Source organism: Oreochromis niloticus, linkage group LG9, assembly GCF_001858045.2.
Source record: "Oreochromis niloticus isolate F11D_XX linkage group LG9, O_niloticus_UMD_NMBU, whole genome shotgun sequence".
NCBI classification, from domain to species: domain Eukaryota; kingdom Metazoa; phylum Chordata; class Actinopteri; order Cichliformes; family Cichlidae; genus Oreochromis; species Oreochromis niloticus.
Window position 1 is genome coordinate 23,958,569 of NC_031974.2, and position 18,343 is coordinate 23,976,911.

Consider the following 18,343-nt stretch of genomic DNA (forward strand, 5'->3'; position numbering starts at 1 on the left):
ATGCTGGAAATAATGAGAGCAAACTCCACATCAGATTCTCTTATTTCTGTTTTTAATAAAAGATTTCTCTTTTGTGTTTTTTTCTTTTCATTTGTACACATTTTAAGGCATCATGCACAAAAAATAAGCTTTACTAAAGGCATTATGCTTACCCTCTACCCAAAAAAAAGACAAAACAAAACAAAAAAACAACTGTATGTTCTAACATTTGAAGATTGGCTGTTAAAAATAATTTTGTACAAATATGGCATGTAAGCTGGCATGTCAGTGAATCTCAAAGCAGGGCGTCTCCTGCTCTCACAGTTTTGTAAACATGGCTTTGAGCAAAATAGGGCTGAGGAAAAAGTCAAGAGAAAGGGAAAGCATGCTTCAACTGTGGGGTGAAATTTCCCTGAAAAGCATGCAATGCATTTGAAATCGTATTTACAATGCATTATTTCACTCTCGACTGATCTTTTTTTCTTTCTTTTTTTTTAATGTAATCAATTAAAGTTAAGACATTTAATGCCAACATTAACAGACAGACAAAGACATATGTGTCCATAATGTTCCCCTACACAGAGTCGCCAACACAGACGTTGTTCAGACTGGTCAACAAACAAAAACACTACAAGATTTTTTTTCAATATATCAAGCATTTGAGTTATACTTCCAGATAAATGACCTGGAAAATAAAAAGAAAAAATTTTGTTAACTTTATAAATAAATGTGAAACAGCCCAACAACTAGGGCAAAAAGAAAAAACAAAAAAACAAGGCTTTAAAAATAAAAAATAAAAAAATCTTGCAGTGCCCATCATGGCAGACGTCCGGGAGGTGCCGGTAGCTTTGGCACAGTTGTGTCCAGTTGTGCTCTTCTGTGGTGAGCCGTGTGTGTTATACTATATTGAAGACCATGGAAAGATACTGTTCATATGAAACCTGGATCCAGCCGTCCTGATCCGTATCGTACCGCCTGAAAACATCAGTCAACCTCTGCAAAAAGCACAGAAAAAGGATTTACTGCAGATTAGCCAGCAGCATTATCTCATTATTATTAATACCATTTACTTCTTTAGGCTTTTGGTCACACTTAGCAGCCTCTTCTATAGTTGCATGAAATTACTGAGAAGGAAGAAACTGGCTCATAAAAATACATGATTGAAAGTCCACTTCAAGTCTTTTACATGCACACTACATGCATTGTAGTGCTACAATCATGAACACTGTAGGGAATCAGGATTTACAGTTTGTTTTGATTCAGCGCGACTCTGTTACCTGCAGTACAATACAGCACTGGATGAAGTCATCGAAGGCCACCTGTCCCTTCCTCTGGCGGTCGAACTTCTCTATCAGTGTGCCGTAGAACTGGTCCGATAGACGATAGCCTGCACACAACAGTAACACAGCCGTCATTTCAAAGCCGTCCTACACACACACTCACTCAGTTTGTTTCCCGATAAAGGAGGATCCATTTGAAATCATTTCAGGTCTAGTCTCTGCTATGGCAGATGCTGGACCCAGCAAGGGTTTCAGCCCAGACGTTCACCTCTGGGTCCCCGTAGAGGTGGGAATCACCACGCACCCTACGGCATCATATGATTGTGATTCTTTTTAACTTTTGCAAAATGCTATTACAAAAATGTTTACTGCGATTTATTACTTTTTTTAATTGCAAGCTGTCCTCAAAGTACAGCTTTCTCAGTATCTGTTTAATCCAATAAGATACAGCTATCTCATTTCAGTTACTTTTGTGCTACAAAATGAGACAGTTTAGCACAGCAACACTGTCACTGAATAATAAAATATTGATATTTGATGTCCCTGTATCGATACAAAATTGCCACACAAACTATCAGGATGCTATGCTGTGTCGATTTCTTTCCCCACCCCTTAATTTGTATCCTGGACCTTGAGACTGTGAGAAGCTCCTGGAGCCACTGAGGGCATGACAGCCTCTACATACACGAGGCTCCTGGCCAGGTAATGACTTTTAAGTGAACCATGACATATGCAAATTGACTGTGGCAGAGCTCCAGGCTGGGTGGAATGAACGCAGACTGGCTTGGGCAGAAGAACAAGTTGTGGCAGTACTCGAGACATGCTATGATACGGTCAGATTAAGGCATTTACGGGACAGCCGCCATCAGTGCGATACTGTACATCTGCTTTACTGAGACGCTACTGCCACTGTCAGTGAAAACAATACAGTGAATATGAGCCTCTGTGTCTTCTGAACTTCAGGAGTTTCGCTGAAGCACATTTAGAAAATACAGAAACACAAAGAAACACCAAAAACATGCAAAGTCAAACAGCTTTTTAGAAAAAGTCTTTCTTTTTCATTGACCACAAATGTAGCTCACAGGCAGATTTCACTCTCATTTCATCACAGTTTCCTTCATATATTTATTAATTTGGTCACTTTACTGCTGATTAGTAAATTATTTAAATTGAATATTGAATTTAATACTGACAAAACACATCTGCTCAATTTGGTGAAAGAAAATTGTTTCATAAAAGTTGGGGCAAAATGAAACAGGAAAAAGTTGCATAATGCTTAAACAGCACCAATGAGCAACTCATCAGGTTAATGAGCAACATGACAGTCTTACCAGAGTAAAGACAGCATAGGCAAACACTAATAGCCGTATTTCTTATTGTATAAGTACAAAGAATTTGGGGTCTAATACTATCTCCTGTGCACCAAATCCTTTAATATATGCACACAGCAGACAAGGCTGAAAACCAGCAGTGAATGGCAATGATCTTCAGGCCCTCTGGCAGCAATGCATTAAAATCAATGCAACTTAAACTCCACCACTGCAAGCAGAGAAAGTCCACCACAAGATGCTACCACTCCCTTCTGTGGCTCTAAACTCATTTAAAATGGACTCAAAACATAAAACTGTCTTGCTGTAGTTTGACTAACGATTATGTTTGGTGTTCTCCCTTCGTCAGATCACGGAGAACTGGAACTATTTGGCATGTTTTCTGCACAGCTGGAGGCAGTGAAATCACCATTAACACTGGTTTTGGAGTCAGATGCTGTCGTCCAGATGACGTCTTATCAAGAAAGGCCAAACAACATTTTGTACTTACTTCAACACTATGTCAAGGTGATAAACTGGCCTGCCTGCTAATAAACAGCCAAATCTCAAATGTTCAACACTTTATGTGTTGTCTGTAGCACTTCCTGTTGAATTTAGTTTGCAAAACACCCCAACGTTTTCTGGTTTTTTACAAGCCAATTTAAAGTCGCAAATTAACACTTGTCAAAATATACGAATTGAAAGCATTTGTATATGTGGTGGTCAGTAAAAAAGTAGGATATAAAATATACTCATTTGTTGTCTAGCTGCTGTATCTAAAACACACAAACACAGAACACTGAAAAGACATAAACACTGACCGTGTGACGCAGAAACAGCCTAGAGACAGAACCATCGAGCCCTCCACCAGCACCCTAGATTTTAGTACACAAGCATACTTTGGTGCTCACCGAATCCAGTCAGTGCCTGCTTAAGCTCTTGTTTATCGATGAAGCCGGAGTTGTCCCTGTCGTAGTTCCTGAAGATGTTCTGCCAGTCCGTGATGTACTTCCACACACCGGCAAACTCGTTGAAGTTCACCCCGCCTTTATTTTCTCTGTCGAACATGGCTGAAGTAGAATATAACGTATATTAAATGCACTGGTACTTGTCAACATATATGCATACACACACACTGGTAGACATTCTGGACATTAAATGTGGTTGAGACAGTTTTAAGGACACGAGAGTGAGTACGGCACCGCATACATCTTTGCGGGGCTGTCAGCGAACAGCAGAATTAACAGTGTGGGACAGGAAGACTCACACTTGACTAACTCCTGCCTCATAAGACAGCGAAAGAAAACAGCTTGATCCCCCCACCAGTACTCCACTCCTCACCCCCATGCGCTTCAATCCAATTACCTCCCAACAAAGGGAGTGTTATCACAGGATATGCTTCTTGCTGCGGGAGTACTAAACAATGGATTTACTGCGCATGGTGCAGTGGAAAGGAGAGGCGATGGAATTATAGGGATTTACTTTGGAAGTCGCACAACAAACGGAGAGTGCAAAGTACATCCGAGACGCAGGGAAAGACATTTTTTTAACATACTTTTGGTCTTGGAGTTTAAAAATACATAAGCCACAGCTATTCGTGTACAGAAAGTACAAAAGTATCGTTTAGTACAGTGTGATTCAGAGTCAATGTGTTTAAAAGCTCAACTACACTGCAAAGTTTCCAGTTTTTAACCTCAGCTGTATATTATAAAAGAGTCAACAGATCAATATTTGAAGTCTGAGGAAACTCTCAGCTGCCCTTTGGGACCAGCTTTTCAATTTCCTTGCAGATATTCCCCTCTTCCCGGTTTTATTGATGGCTGCAGGTTTCCACTAGAGCAGGAGAACAGCAGAGGCTTGTTTGTGTCTTCAGATTGCTCGCTGTTTAATGAACTAATCTGGTTGTCATGGCATTGAGTCTGATAAACAACCTGAATATTTTCAGAACAAGAGGCAGTGTGTGGAAGTTGGTTGTCTCACCGTCACCGGTCACTTACATATAATGGAGCGGACGGTCACTGGGTTGAAAGGAGTCCACGTGCCTGTGAAACAGAGGACCGCTGGTTAAAAATACACCAAGACCTGCAGCAACATCCAGCTGCTAAATGCCCCAAAGAAACTGATATAATGATAACAGAGCTGAGGTAGCAGTAATGATATAATAAAAAGCTTTAGGAGTGCAGTAGAGTTTTGTAAGAGCCACGGTAGCTGTGGGATTTTTTTGTTTTTTAACACCAATTATGTGGGACTGCAGTTCAAATTGGCATCATCGCAATAAACAGAAAATAAACACTCTTCTTGCTATTGGAGCTTAATTAAACATTTTCACAAGATTAGCATTTTAGCGGGGCCTGTATTTGTTTCCTAAGATCACGACATACCCAAGAAAGAATCTGATTTTACTGCTTTTTAATGAGTTCATTATCTCGAGACAAGAACCGAAATGCAATGCCCGGCTTAATTTTACCAAACATAACAGTACTGTAGACATACTTGACAGTACTATCTACAAAATGTACTTCCTGCCACTGTTATTATGATTATATGCGCAGTGTGCATGAAATACATTGGTAGTGTCCATGTAAGGCAGATGACTTTCTATGCGAACAAGCCCACACTGCGGCGCTTTACGTTTCATAAATCAGAAAATTACCATAGTAACCCATCAAGCAGGTGATAATGAAAAATGATGATCATTAGTGTAGTCTCATGTGCGTTATTATGAGAGATGTGAATGAGTGAAGAGGGAATGATTTTGCAGACACACTTTTTTTTCACAGCAGCTGTTGAGTTGCCATGGCAGGGACCTGAAACCTGCAGACCAACGTGGAAAGCAGCAATCCCTGATATCACATATCACAAATGTTACTAACCCACTCTGATTGTCCTTTAATGGCACGTCAAACCGTCTGCCATTACCATGATTTATTGTGCCTGCTGACTCACTTTCACACAGTCATCCTCAAAGGACACTTGATTAGAACAGAGCCATTAATACTGTGATTAATTCCACTCCAGCAATGACAAATCAAAAGTTTATGCTGTGAAGACAGCCTGTGTCTATGAGGCCACCCCCGATTTCTTTATATTTTGCTCCCAAGGAGTCACGCTTTCCTGGAATTTTTTTTAAGTGGTCTCCAGTAACAGTTCTCCAGGCTTTTGAAGGTTTTTTTTAATTTTTTATTTAACACTAACATGAAAATCATTAAAAAAAATTGATCTAAATCAAGGGATGAAACAGTGTTGTGTCTACACAGAACAAACAACTCTGACTGACGAATGGGAAGTTTTGGTTTAAATTATAATGATTATCTGGAGGAGTCCAGGACAGAGGTACAACAGTGAGTGTCTACAGCCATCTGGAAAACATGATGGAGGTTTGGGGCTTTATTTAAGTCGGCAGGTTTTTTTAATATTGTCAGAATTGTTGGAAATATTAATGCAGAAAAGAACCATTACATTTTGATCTATGGTAAATGGACTGATTCTTATATAGCGCTTTTCTACTCTCCCGGACTCAAAGCTCTCTATACAATGTGCCACATTCACCCAATCACAGCCATTCTCACAAGCACTGTCTCTAAACTGAGAGCAACTTGGGAGACTGACTGGAGTAGCCAGGGATCGAACCACCAACCTTCCGATCAGTAAGTGACCTGCTCTACCTCCTGAGCCACAGCCACCCTGTCACGCAACACCATCTAGAAAGCATGACAATGACCCCAAACATACTGCCAATTATTTTGATAATCGAGTAACTGTATAAATCTTTCATTGTATTTACGTGCCATAATAAATTACATTTTTTTAAAGTAAACATTTTACTAAATGCAAAAATATATAAATACTCTCAAGTACTCTTGGGCAGAGTTTTATCTCCTGGATGAGGTAGATATGTTGCGTCTTCATGTTTATGAGTTTTTGTGCATGTGTGCATGTCTGTGTGTTTAAGTATGAAGAAGTCAAGCAAACAGTGAGTTATGTCTGTAATGCTTTAAAGGAGAATGTGGTGGCTGCAATGAAGAAGAGCGAGCATATCAGGATTCTGAAGTTCGCCGTGTGCTTTGATGCATTGATGCAGAAGAGCTCTAAGAAGCCTGGAGAACTGTTCCTGAAGAAGTGACAGGAATGCTTGACTAAGAGAGTTCAAGCTGTGTGGAAGATTAAAGGTGATCATATCAAATATTGACTTTTAGATTTGTTAGAATACGCTCTCCCTACATATCTCTTATTGCACCCATTGGCCCATTTTCCCAGCAAAATATAAAGAAATGAGGGGTGGCTCAAGACTTTTGCAGTTTTTTTTAAAAAAAAGCGGGGGTGAGTTTTATGACAATTTATGTCTTTTTTTTCCAGCTACGGATCATTATTTTTCATCTAGAGGACAAACTTCAATTACAAGTGAATCTACCTGTCATATAGGTGGGCGCGAAAAAGAGCGATGGGTCTTTACTTCAGGTGAGTGTTTATACTTTTATAGCCTGCTTCACAATCTCAAGACAGTGAGATTTATCAGGCCATCTAAATAGCTGCTGACTCACCACCTCACTTTATTACAGGCAGGCCGGCAGTTCAGGACCAGGAATAAAGAGAAGCGTGTCTGAGAAGATGCAGAGAAGCGAGGGGAGGCAAGGAAACGCACAAAAGGAGCAGAGATAACTAACAAAAGAGAAGCGACCCGAGGAGATGAGGTGAACAAAACATTTGCAGTTTGGTTCTCATTGCAGTACCTTGAGCTCTCTTGCCTACATTTGCTGACCTAAGGTTGTTTCCTGAAACTCTTTCTGCAGATCCTAAAACAGCCTCTGCAAAATTTCAACAGCTTGCCAAAACTCTGGAGCGTTTTTCACACCGTGCTGCTTGTTTTTGATTTTCCTCCACAGCTATGCCAGCACAGCAGTAAGCAGGTTTGCAGCGTGAGCCTCAAGAGCTTAGATAAGAGGATCTAATTTGAATAAAAAGGTTTCAAATCAAACATAACACAGAAATTGCTTTATTGTTGATTTATTCACACCTCGATTTTACTTGGGAAAGTCCATTAAAGTGTCTAAATAAATAATACAGAAGCTGAAACAATTTCAGGACCTCAAAACTTTAAGATTTTGGTACACTAAGTACTGTGTGTGCTTCAGAGGACACTAGTCATTTCCTCCCTCTTGCTCGGTTTGTTTTATTGATGGGTGAGGCTGTCTAGGACTGTGGATAGAGCTGTTTTGGGACCAGGCCTTAGGCTCTTACTGACACTGGGATTTGGGCCAGAATCTATATTCCACTTTCATCCAAAACGAACTAAATGATGAACTAAAGCAACAATCATAAAGTATTATTAGCATATAGATATGAGGGCACTTTGTAGAAATGGGTCAGCTTACTGCATGCTGCCATTGCTCACGACTACTGCTTCATCAAACCACATATCTCATTGACTAAAATGAATGGAGTGGTTCCATTTATGACCATGTTAAAGGAATACTTCTTTAATTGGGCTACATTTCTGTTTATTATCTCTATATTGCTTTCTTAATGTGCAACAGTTGCTTTAAAATATTCTAGAATGATCAATTATCAGTTTTTTTGTTACACAGAAAAAAGTAGCTGTATAAAAAACACATTTCATTACAAAATGATTGTCTGTTACTTCTTTGTTTCAATAATAGTAGTGAATTATGTGTTGCAGTACATTTAAACACAACAATTTAGATAAACTGGGGACTCCCTAATACTTTGATCACCAACAATTCATTGTCAAAAACATAATTCATGTTTTTATGTTTGTATTACTAGTACTAAAACTATTTTAATGGGCAATTTTTAAAAAAATCTGCAGAAAGACTCAAATCATTCACTTCATTTATGCACAACTCTCTTAAGGCCCTGCAACAGCATTTCAATCAGGCTGAGGTCTGGACTTTGACTGGGTCACTGCTTGCTGATTTTCTTTTTCAGTCATTCTGTTTCAGATTCACTGTGAGCTTTAGCTGTTGGACAGATGGCCAACAGCTAAAGCTCATATTTGATTCTAGATTACTTTGGTATACAGAGGAGTTCATGTTCAACTCAATGACTGTAAGGTGTCCTGTGGCTATAAAACATGGCCAAATCATCACGCCTCCCAGGAAGACTGTGGCATTGTGTTAACACACACACACGCTCCAAACTAGCAAACAGCAACAACTTCTGCTTTTATAGAGCATCTGGCTGTTACCTGTATAGATAAACCAGTGTGCCGATACACCAGTCAGGATCCAATATGGATATACGACTGGAATCATGAAAAATGCCACTTGAAAGTTAATCCAGAGTAAAATGTCAACAATTATCTTATTAAATGTAATAAGTTGACTGTAACAAATACCGACGGATACTGGAATTTTAGGGAGCCAAAAGAATTCAGCTGTTATTATAAGTTCTAACTATATTTAAAAGAGTTTGTTACTAGTCCAAAAACAGTGTTTCTAATTTTCCTTTAAATGCATCTTTGATATTTCTATATTACAGTGTTACGTAGCTGTTGGCATGAGCAAAACTTACATGTTCAAATATGGATTCAGCTAAAATGCTGTGAATGCTACTCAAACATTAGAGCCAGCAGTAAAATGCCCAAAGGCAGAGCACAGAACAAGCTGTGACCTTTCCAGATGCACAGGCTCTTCTACACACATGCATGCACACGCACACACACCTCACACCAGTAGCTAGCTGTGAGGTCACCAATGTATGCCAGACACACTGCGGCTGCCCAGTGTGAGGCGGTCAGTATGGCTGAGATGTTTGTGAGCGTCTGATGACAGTCTGGGACAATACTCCCTCTGTCCCGTCCACACACTGGACTCTCTCACTGGTGAACTGCCAGTGGCGAGGTGGACAGAAGTGAGAGAATATAGGAGGTGAGGAGGGAGGCGGGCGAGTGGAAAAACGGAGAGCGCTGACCGCAGTGTATACGCATAAGTGTAACGGTCGTGATGGAGTTCAGTGAGTCGATTGTCCCCTACACGCCTGACATAAGCAAACACGGATTTGAACTTTTCCAAACACACTTTAAATGTTAAGCTCACAAAGTAGCTACACAGACTTGAACCCTCCCAAAACACACATCCTGTATGACTCAGGTAAAGGTTTGACCTTGAGAGCAGCAAGGGGACAGAGCTGCTTGATTATCGTTGAATTAATATAAATCTCAGTGATTGCAATTTAGCTTTTCTCTGGGAGTCGCTCAAACCTTGCAATTTGAAATCATGCAAAGAGTACAGTTATGTAGTACGCTGAGAGCTTATCAACAGGAGAATCCAAGCAAGTCATTGTTCAGAGTAAAGAGAATTATAACTAAAGCGACTGGTACAGTCAGCTCTGTGTGTTTTGTGGTCAGATATAAGGGAAACACACAAGAAGGAATCCAGTCAAAATGGCACCGGTGCCTCACGCCATTAGAAAATGACTGGATCTAACATATTCAGTGCATGACGCAGCTCCTTCACCAGAAGGCGGAAATGCTGAAAAGCTTAACACTGTCTGGGTAATATCCATGCCATCTGACTCAGCTCAGGTTTTACAAAAGTGTACATATGTACAAGTGTAACGGAAAGGGCTGCTGATTGAGTTCCTCAAGCCCGCTCTGCATGTCAGCAGTTTTAGTGGAGCTCTTACACAAATAACTCAAGCAGGAGAGTGAGGGAGCATGGAGGCAAGTTGGTAGGGTATCTGCTTACGGCTGAGCAAAGAGACGAGGCCAGAAAAAAATCCATATTTATAGCAAATGGCCCGGCTAAAAGGCATAAGCACAAAACAGACAGGCACGTGCACTTCCAACGACACAGAGCCATCACTGTTTCATCACGGTAACACCCAGGACTGAGAGAGAGAGGAGGGAAGATAGACAGACACAGAGAGATGGAAAGTGAAACTAAGTAAGGGTGAGAGACAAAGAGACAAAGTCAGAGTAAGAGAGGACAAGGAGACAGAGGGCATGGCAGGAAAAGAGCCGGTGCCATATCCTCAAGAGAAATGTAAGGAGAGGAGAGGAGAGGAGAGGAGAGGAGAGGAGAGGAGAGAGGATGTTGTATAATCCTATGTTTAAAATGTTTAAAATGCCTTTTTCTGGCCGACTGATTTCTTTTTCCTACCTGGAGGAAGAAAATAGATGTAAAAAAATAGCATGAGATTAAAAGATTTCTGCACAAAGTAAAAGGAAAAAAGAAACATGTGAAGTGAAGCCCGGCTCATTTTCTATGTGCAGAAAGACAGGTAGGCAGAGCGCTGATGGACGATAAGAAAACCAGAGTATGTGATGCAGAAACAGCAGCAGAGGATGAAAGAGTTTAACTGGCCCAGCCTCCATTCTGAACCTTGATGCTCTCTGCTCTCCTCAGAGACGAGGGTAAAGAAGAATAGGTAGACAAAGCATAGTTGATGGCAGGAAACTGATAAAAAAACAAAACAAAAAGCAGAATGCAGAGACAGTAGAGCTGCAACAGACAGTCGAACGGCGGGTTGTCTGTAGGAAGCTGCAGGACAGGATGCAGTGCGCCGTGTTCGGCTTCACTGGCTCTGTTTCATTTCCCAATGACTCTAATGAACTAGGAGAGACTGGACCGGGAAACCTGCCGCTCGCCGCACGCACACGCAGCGAGGAGCACACAAACACAACACCGAGTCCAAAAAAACAAGAAGAGACTCACTGACCCTTGGCAAAAAAAACAAAAATCTGATGAAATGAGCAACGCACACACGCTTGCCTCGCACAAACACACACTACACACTAATCAGTATGCTGTGCCAGAGCCACTGCGCAGCCTGATAACAGCTTCTTTCAGTGCTGCTGCTGGCTCTCACACTTCTTTTTTTTGCCTCTTTCTCTCTTTTGAAGTGCCCAGAAAAATGGGTTTCTGGGCAGCGTAATCTGCTGAAAAGTCTTTGAAAAGCTGCTGGAGCAAATCAAACAAAAGCTTGATGGGGGAACACATTATATTATAATGAATATACAAACATCAACCCTGTGCCACAGTTTCTGGTCTAACGGTGTCACATTAATCGTTAACCCATTTTAACTTTGCCGTCTCACTTCGAGCAAGGTCAAGAAGCGACGCTGCGATGAGTGTGGCAGGAAAACAGATGCCTGCTCTGCTGTGGCAGCTCTCCTCAACAATACAAGCATAAAAAAAATAAATAAACAAATAAAAAGTGACTTCATTTTCCAGGATGTGAGCAGAGAAGATGACCCGTATCATTTATTCAGTGCTTCTCCCGAAACCGCTGGGGAGGAATAACAAGCACCCCATTTCTTTTCTTTTAATTTGTAAAGGAAATGAAGCCTCGTCCCCGTCTGAATGCTGCTCCTCCTGCAGAGCTACAAGACTAAGAGGGACTGTGCCTCCATTACTAGCAGCTGTAAGCCTCATGAAACATCCCTGGGTTTTCAATCAGATTAATACATTCTGCAGGAGAGAAAGCACATTATATAATCACCCAGCCTCACAAACAACTTGATGAAACTCTTCAGACAAAAGCAAGAGTTTAAAAGTTTAAGCAGTTTATGAGCTGTAGCTAACTAGTTAATTAAGCCACCATTAGCCTATGTGGCCCAGGCATGATTAGGATTGTTATCCATGGTTGACATTTAATTGCTTCCAGCTGACTCGCCTTTAAAACCCTGCTAAAGGGTTTTACTTAACAGTCACCTACAATACATTGCAAATTCACATTATCGCGGTAAAAGACTATAAGTGCTGAGTAAATGTCAACATCATCAGCTGCTGATGAACAACACAGGATTCATCCAAAGTTTACCAGTGGATAGAAACTATGATTTAATTCTGTCATACCACTGTTTAACTGCACTGCATACATGCTTAAATATCTAAACAGAGGCAGATTTATGCATTATTGTTCCTCCCTTTAAAACTCTGTTCTTCACTTTTAAAAATACAAGAGCAAGACAGAAGAGAAGGCACAATAAAATGGCTTTCAGGGTGACTTAGGTAAATAGAAATGCTTTATTAGGCTATGTTTTAATCTCTGTCCACACATGTATTTTAGCACAGCATCAGAGATCATCTCCATGTATAAAAGCATGTGTTAGCTCATATAAATGGCATGTTTTTTTGCCTTTAGAAAGACCTTTAGAAACTATTTGTGGTTTGGTGCATTTTGGAGCATTTTATTGGAATTATTTGACCTATCATGTGACCTCCTGTGCCAGTTTTGCTTTCTATAGTTTATGGATTTGTTAACTTCACACGCTTTTGTATAAATATGGTCATTATTACTGGCTTCAACAAAACAAAAGCCAGCTTCCATCTTTTATAAGCAGTCTGTGCTTACTCCTATTACGATGATGTGAGAGCATTCATCTTGTTTGAACTTTCGAAGAGTGTGACAAAATCCACACCCACAGTTTCAGTTAGCATCCTGTACAGTGTGGCGCCGGCTGTCATTGCTGGGACACAGAAGAATATCAAAGTATTTTCTCTCAAGCTACGCCGTTAAACTCTTCACCTACTCCTCTGTTCTGGGACAAAAATAAAACTCCATTCATTTTTATCCGGTTCACCTGCTATCGATGGGATAAAAATAAAATCCCCATCCATTTTTCTGCTTTAACATGCCGTTGCTTAAATCAAAGAGTGAGCCAGTGACCAATGGTGTGTAACAAGGAGATGGGAGACAAAGAGAGACACACAGGGGAGCAAAAAAGAAGACAGAGGGAATTAAGAAGAAAGGGAAAAAATGATAGATTGACATAGAAGAGGAGGTGAGATATATAGATATTTATAGAACGGGAAAGAAAGACAATAACGGTAGTGGCAGAAATTCCAAGACACTGATCCATACCATTCGATAAGGCTTGCTGAAGCTCCGTGTCTGATATCACTCCACTCCGGTCCTTGTCGACCCTTGGGAGGAAAACACAGATTAGATACCGCCTGCTTTAACCACTTCACACCAGCACACAATCCCAACACACAAAAGCAGCATGCACCGGCGCTCGCCAACTGAAACCTCATCCTGCTGAGCACGTGTTAGTGTTTCAACAGTGCACAGAGAATGAATGGAAGTCTGTGATCAGGGCGCACAAGGCAGTTTGTACACTCAGAGATCAGAGAAACCAGCCGGACAAGGTCTAAAGATATGTGTGTGTTTGTGTGTGTTGGTCCTGAGAATGCAACCTAAAACAGGTTGTTGCTTCATAACTTTTAGTGCCCACAGCATAGTGTCTGCTTGGAAGATTCTTTTAAGTGATAGTGAAACCAAAACTAAAAATTTCTCATATTTGACATATGCGCACAGCAATGCTATTTTGACAACCTGGCAATACATAAAAAACTGTATCAGGCTGCCTCCTGCCAACTAGACTGACAGTTTAATTAGATTATATCAGAGAGAGAGAAAAGTCTTCACAAAACAAAGTAGAATTACTCGTGAAAATTAAATTAGTCTCTTTTTGTCCCAGATCCTGAAGTTACAGCTCATACAGTCAGTAAATCAACTGACTGGAAACTAGCAAGCTTTGTTTAAGCCAGCGTTATTTGGTTTTCTCAGGTCACTTTGGATCCTGGGGAACTTAGTTTTCATTATTTAAATATGTTTTACAGGTGAAGTGATCAATAAAAAAAAGACAATAAATCAAAGGGCTTTAACTTAGGATTGCTGTAATTATTATGGATCAGTTTTACTTTAAAACATTAGCAAATGGGGTAAGAGCTTCATAGACCAGGGTCATTGAATTTACTGTCACAGTTCACCAACTATTCAGGTGTTTCGGCCCTAATGGAGCCCTCATCCTACCAAAGATAGTAAAGCATTCAAAGCTAGTACTTCTTCTTTAAGTTCTCTTCTATTCTGTGTAAGTATTTAAAGATAGAACTGAAGGAAAGTGCTACTGATGCGGTGACTCACTGACAGACTTTAAACAAAGAATTATTAATGTACACTTACAGTACCTTAAGGAGAGCACTTTTTGTCATTTCCATGTCTTTACGGCTTCTGCCAGAGTAGCTTTCCTGATGCACAGATCCAAATTTATCTCATAATTATGCTCCCTTCCTCTGGCCCTCTTAGAAGACTTTGTTCTGATTGGCTGCCCCTCATAAACAGAAGGTTTAAACACCAGGTGGGTGGGGCTTCTGTGCTCAAGAAGCCCTCATATGTGCACACTTCAGCCTTCAAATGCCCCTCACTCCTTGGGAATTGGGTGATGCAGCTTCACTTTCCCCCCCACTACTTTGGAGCTGAAACATTTATCAATGTTCAGCTTTTCAATTCCCAGAAGTTGCAAACATCAGCCAATCAAAGCAGATTTCAAATTCACCAGCGCTACCTCTAGCCAATCATATCACATCTTGAAAATATCCCAAGAGAGTCAGATAATAAGTAGACTTTGGGATCAAAATGGAGAAGTTGATCAATGCAGTGACCCATTACCATTTGAATGATTAGTTCTTGTTGCTATAACAACTCCTGCAGTCTACATGTTAAACAGCTGGTGACAGACCACTGAAGCTTTTTTGATCTCAGCTTCTGCTGATGCTCTCAGCCAATCACCATTCAATGTGTGCGATAACCATAGTTCTTCACTCTACAAAGCTAGAGACCCAAACAAACAGGCATCAAGTCATAAGTCTCACCATGTTAGGATCAATTAGGAACTCAGCTCTTAGTGACGTCATACAGAGCTGAGAGGAAATCTTTAGCTGAACATTTAGATAGTATAGATAACTATAAAGGACAAAAACACATCATAAGTCTCTCTTTGAGATGCAGGGACTTTATAAGGTTGGACTCTGGCACAAATATCAGGCCTTACACTTTTGAAATGTAGCTTAGTCAAAAATCCAGTGACTCAGTTGTTCCTTAGCAACCTGCCAGGCCCAACCTGTTGACGCAGAGCTCATTCAACAAACACAGTTTGAATACCAGCAGAGAAGAAGAGGGAGGACACCCCCCCCCAAACAAACAAAACGAAACGAAACAAAACAAAACAACAAAAACAAAAAGTGTGCTGGGTTTCTGCTCCCGGCTGTGACTCGTTTTTCTGCGGCCGCAACTCTATGACTGCAGCCATCGAGGCACGGTGATCAGCTATATGTCGGTGTGCATTTCCCCTGTTAAATGAAGAAAAACAAACACGCAGTCTAGCCTGGTCTTCTTGCTGGGGAAGGAACCGCTCTCAGCATGCTGCCATAAATGAGAGCCTTGTCACTGTGAAGGTGGTGATAGGTTGGGTTGGTGGAGGCAGAGGGGGTACCCAGCCTTTACAAAACACTGAGATATTATCTCAAAGAAGTATATGTGTGTGTACAGTATAAGCTCTCTTTTCTCCCCGCTCCGCCTGTCTTCTTCCTACAAGCTCACACGCCCAGCCTCAGGCAAAGTTACCTCAACAGTAAAAAAGAAAAAAAAAAGAAGTGAAAAGTGAAAGCATCATTAAAACTGCTTCTTGCCTGCAGAGGCAGGCAGTTAACCATCTGGTGTTTCCATATTCACACTGTCAAATACAGAACTTCTATGTAAAAGCAGCAGCAGGACAATATTAAAAGAAGAAAAAAAGAGGACAAAACACCATGACTGAGTCAGTTATTCTGCTCAGATTTTCCCATGTTTCACTGTTTCCTATTAGGCAATCGGGCTGAAATATAGCTTGCGGAACAAAAGTCCGTCCTACTTTCCACATAACTGGTCCAAAAGTAAGGCACTGGTGCTGTAGCTCCCAAGCTTGAAAATTCCATTGCTACTCTTCCTACTTTAAACCTTTTTAGTCTAAGGATAAAGCAAGTTGCAGAAAGAATTAAGGTTAGCTCTGGGTGTGTAACAACTTTTGTCAGGTACATTTGTTTCTTCCAAGTAGTTATTTGATTAAATCAACGTGTAATTTGATTAAAAGCTGAGAATTGAGTAGGAGCTACTCAGTCAAGTCTGAGTCTTGAAATGCGGAATTCAAACATTTTTGTCATACCATAGCCATCCATGAGCATGCACACAAAAGGAAAAGAGTGACTCATTCAGCATCTAGCCACGCAGATGAATATATTCCATAAACAGACGTCAAATACCCTACTTTTCTTGTCTTGTCGTGGCGCATCCACTCAGATGTAGTCATATCATAGCAAACATGTATATAAAAGCAGTCCAACAATGGGATGGTGAGTCATGGGTTAGTAGGTGTGTGTGTGTGTAACAGGGAATGAAAAGCCTTCTGCGTCAACTATGCTCCATTGACTCTGACCACATGACCGAGGGAATTCCAGCATATCTCTGCCAGATATTCACCGAGGGGCAGCAGATGAGGCAGCGGAATGCTCATGTGACAGATGACTGTATGTTTTTATGATAGTCACAATAACGCCTGACATGACAATGATGCATGCAGCCACGAGAAGGTGCTGCTCCTCAGAAAGAGGCAAAATGTGTACATTTGATACCTTAAAGCTTTTCCACCATACATAAATAATTAGTTAAAGGGTGTTTCGAGCCTTGAAATGCCAGCAGCATCCTAATGTGAGAAAAAAAATCCTCTGCAGTATTACATAACTCTATAGCTTACTATTGCCAGGGGCCAAGGCATATGAACATTTCCCTCTCTGCCTACTACTCTATGACCTTCTTGGCTGCTGACACACTTTTGACTCCGGCTGTGCTGAAATTGATGACTATCAGTGGCTGACACTTTAACGTCCAAATATGGGAGGGGGAGGAAACATCCAAAAATCCAACATAAGATGATTTTTTATTGGAAATAAGCTCTCCAGTGTGTTTTAAATAGATCCAGTGTGTCATATCCAGCTTTTTTAGAATATTATATCATTTCTTTCTGACTTCCTCAGACTCAAGTGTTGGTGGAAGATGGTTTTCACTGGAGACATAAATAAAACATTTTGAATGGAGCTGTGATTCCGTTGCTAGGATAAACCGCGGAGGGGAAACCCTTCAAGGACTCCCGGAGGTCCTTGAACCCACGTTTGAAAACTCTCACTGAGCAAGCTGACTGACTTTGACTTCATTTCGGCACAATGTAACATCATCAATACAACTATGCGGCACTGCAGACGCGTAGTAATGTAAGGTAGTACCAGCTGAGTGACATAAAGCAGCTACAGGCTGTGTACTGCGCACTGTGTAGTACTACTTCCACAACTGAGACTCAACTGTAACACTGAAAATCACTCATTTCACTCCGGGAAGTCTGTCCCGAAAAAGAGTTATGAATAGATGAGAGCAACGACAAACAAAAACAGCGAGCTCTCAATGAAATATTTAGTGTCACCCCCACCCAGTCTCACCCTCTTCCTCCCGCGCTATTACACGACAGCAGTTTTCACCTCGAAGCAGAGTGAGAGACAGACACAGCAGCGAAACAACCCAGCTTTCCTGCACTTACCTCTGGAAGATATTCCACAGGAAACCCTGGTCCGGAGGAGCGTTGATGTGTGGGGGGGCTCTGTACGGACTGTGGTACGCCATTTTTACACGGAGCTCTCTGTCAGGTTTGCACAAGTATAGCTCGTGTTTCCTCCTCCTGCTGTAGTTTCTGCTCTCAGTAGCTTCAATCAGACTCCACCACCCTGACGTTCACGTTACCGCCTTCCTCCCTCGCGCAAAGAGGCGTGGCCAATCATTCAACACTACCCATAAAGGGGGGTGACATCACAATTTCCTCTCATTTTCAGCTAAAGTGAAAATAGAAACCTTAAATTTTTAAGTAGCTGTAAGTGTTGGTAAAATCACCTCTAACAACAGTTTGTCAAATTATTATTTTTTTATTATTTTAATACTGAGTGTAAAATT

General features: G+C 41.0%; 1 protein-coding gene across 2 annotated transcripts; it reads right to left on the reverse strand.

Annotated features, from left to right (window-relative positions):
• Window positions 1-30: 30 nt before the first annotated feature.
• On the reverse strand, window positions 31-18,160 carry pdcd6 (programmed cell death 6). Of its 2 annotated transcripts, none has more exons than XM_005471693.4 (6): window positions 17,937-18,160; window positions 13,394-13,455; window positions 4,564-4,608; window positions 3,466-3,636; window positions 1,257-1,366; window positions 31-974 (listed from the first exon to the last, which is right to left on the reverse strand). In XM_005471693.4, the coding sequence occupies exons 1-6, from the start codon at window positions 18,017-18,019 to the stop codon at window positions 876-878; spliced, it is 570 nt and encodes a 189-aa protein (XP_005471750.1). In that variant the 5' UTR covers window positions 18,020-18,160; the 3' UTR covers window positions 31-875. The 2 variants fall into 2 exon arrangements, with proteins under 2 accessions (XP_005471750.1, XP_003443578.1); XM_003443530.5 differs by having other exon boundaries at window positions 3,478-3,636; window positions 17,937-18,156.
• Window positions 18,161-18,343: the final 183 nt, after the last annotated feature.

Bases quoted from the DNA above. Each gene is read 5' to 3' on its own strand.
- pdcd6 (XM_005471693.4), bottom strand. From the start codon at position 18,019: ATGGCGTACCACAGTCCGTACAGAGCCCCCCCACACATCAACGCTCCT. The intron at 13,456-17,936 runs GTAAGTGCAGGA...TTTCCTCCCAAG, and splicing joins CTGTGGAATATCTTCCAGAG to GGTCGACAAGGACCGGAGTG. The intron at 4,609-13,393 runs GTATGGATCAGT...TCTGTTTCACAG, and splicing joins TCAGCAAGCCTTATCGAATG to GCACGTGGACTCCTTTCAAC.